The sequence below is a fragment of the Brassica oleracea genome, chromosome C1, assembly GCF_000695525.1.
Source record: "Brassica oleracea var. oleracea cultivar TO1000 chromosome C1, BOL, whole genome shotgun sequence".
NCBI lineage: Eukaryota > Viridiplantae > Streptophyta > Magnoliopsida > Brassicales > Brassicaceae > Brassica > Brassica oleracea.
In genome coordinates, this window is record NC_027748.1 from 10,233,853 (window position 1) to 10,235,803 (window position 1,951).

General features: G+C 40.3%; 1 protein-coding gene across 1 annotated transcript; it reads right to left on the reverse strand.

Annotated features, from left to right (window-relative positions):
- Positions 1 to 1,951, reverse strand: LOC106294812 (the record flags this gene model as incomplete). Its single annotated transcript, XM_013730483.1, is given in 3 exon segments — positions 1 to 128; positions 329 to 425; positions 1,041 to 1,951. Coding segments are annotated over 3 exon segments (960 nt in total), but the record flags the coding sequence as incomplete, so codon positions are not given.

A 1,951-nucleotide genomic window follows, 5' to 3' on the forward strand; every position in this document is an offset into this window, starting at 1 on the left:
CATGGGATGAGAGTCATAATCTTGTCTTTCAACATATTGCTCTATACGTTTCTCTAAATCCACAGGCACAAGTCGTACCAAATTCTCAAATCTTCTACTCTTCCTCAATAGCTTCTTCCCATGGGTTTCTGTAAATACTATAAAAGGTTAACTTTGCGTTATACAGTATATATAAACAATACTCATTCGTAATGTATTATGTATATAGTCTTATGTGTTTAAACATAAACACACTATATAGAATATTACATTATATGATACATAGAAAGAACACAAGCAATGACCTTATACCCTATAATCGACTATTCAAGAAGATCATCGGTGATACCTTTTCGATGCGAATGAGGAGTTACTACATCATCTTGGAATGTGCATTCCAAGATAGATATCGGACTGAGTTGTTCTTTATCTTCGTTCACGCATTCCTACATTTTATAGTGGTTCAGTTACTTCATTGTTACAAATAAATTATATAAAGTCAACCCACTCCATGACAACAACATTTTACATATCTCCACATATTCCCATATATATCATTACAAGTATTATACTAATTCGGTAATTTCAGAACATTTGGGTTTTAATCTTTTCTTTAACTAGTGCAACTGTGTGGGATATTTTTATATATTACGAATACAAAATCGGGACCAATTTGCCTTGGTAAGTGAGATATCATCCGTAGAATCCGGTTTCGAAGCCACCAAGAAGAAATAGCATCCCTCGGTTTCATCGCAAATGGAGTACCATTTATTAATCACCTTCTAAAATATAATTCCTCTTAACCCTCACGTGACTTGCACGCATGAACCGACAACTTTAAAATGACCTAACTCAACTCAGCTTTAAAACTAACACAGAGAGTACTTTACATGCTAAGCCAAATGACTTGACCTAATGTTTTGCTGTTGTAGTAAGTTGGTGAGATGTTTTAATGAATAGAGTTTATCTGTGGTGTGAGTCGTGTGACGTGCTGGATGATAATTGGACAAAAGCTTAAAAAGATAGCAGAAAAAGCTTTGAAAGTTTGCTAACTAACTAACCTCTCTGTTGTCGTTGACAGACGATCTGTCACTGACGAGTGACCCTACACAATCCCCACTCATCATAACTACTACTCTGTTTGTTGTCTCCTCCCTCTCATCTCCCACGGCGTCGTTTTCCTTCGACGTCTCAAATTCGCCACTCGACTGAGTCACCTCCGAGTTCGTGAACAACTCGCTGCCAACACTCGTCGAGTCACAACCGGTGGAGTTTGACAACGTCGCTTCACCGGAAAATGATGCATTGGACGGTTGGTCTAGACTCTCTTTCAGAAACTCACCGAATGTCAATGATCTCCCTCGTTGGATCTTCAGTTCACGTCCCTCCGTTCTCCGTTCAATCTCTCCGTCGTCGACGTTATTAACTTCACGGTGGGAAAGTTTTTTCAAGAGGTTTCTAGAGAAGCTCCTCGAGAACATCCCTTTCTTTCGAGACGGAGAAGGAGGTTTAACGGAGGAGGAAGGGAACGGCAAGAGTTTAACGGCGCTGAGTACCGCCGTGGAAGCTTTCTTAACGGCGTGACTAAACACCAGCCCGCAGTTAGAACGCCGTTTGCGGTGGAGTATTCCGGACCGTTTGATCTCGGCGTCGAGGAGACGAGGGAGGGATTTGAAGCCGTTGGATGAGCAAGAAGAGCTGAGATCATCAAGAAGGTAATCTCTAAGACTCAGTGACTTTAATCGTCTCTTGCTCATGGGAAGCCGATGATCGGAGGAAGTGATCGAGGACGCCATTGGAGAAATGAAACTTTTAAGAGCATAAACGTATGAGTGATGAGAGTAAAGAATGTGAGATAGAGAGCGTTTGCATTAGCATATATTCTAAACCATATAAGAAGAGCTAACTCATAAGGAAAATAATGCGTGTGGTTTTGGTAGTTAGTGTAGCCATTTAATATGTTAGTGATCAA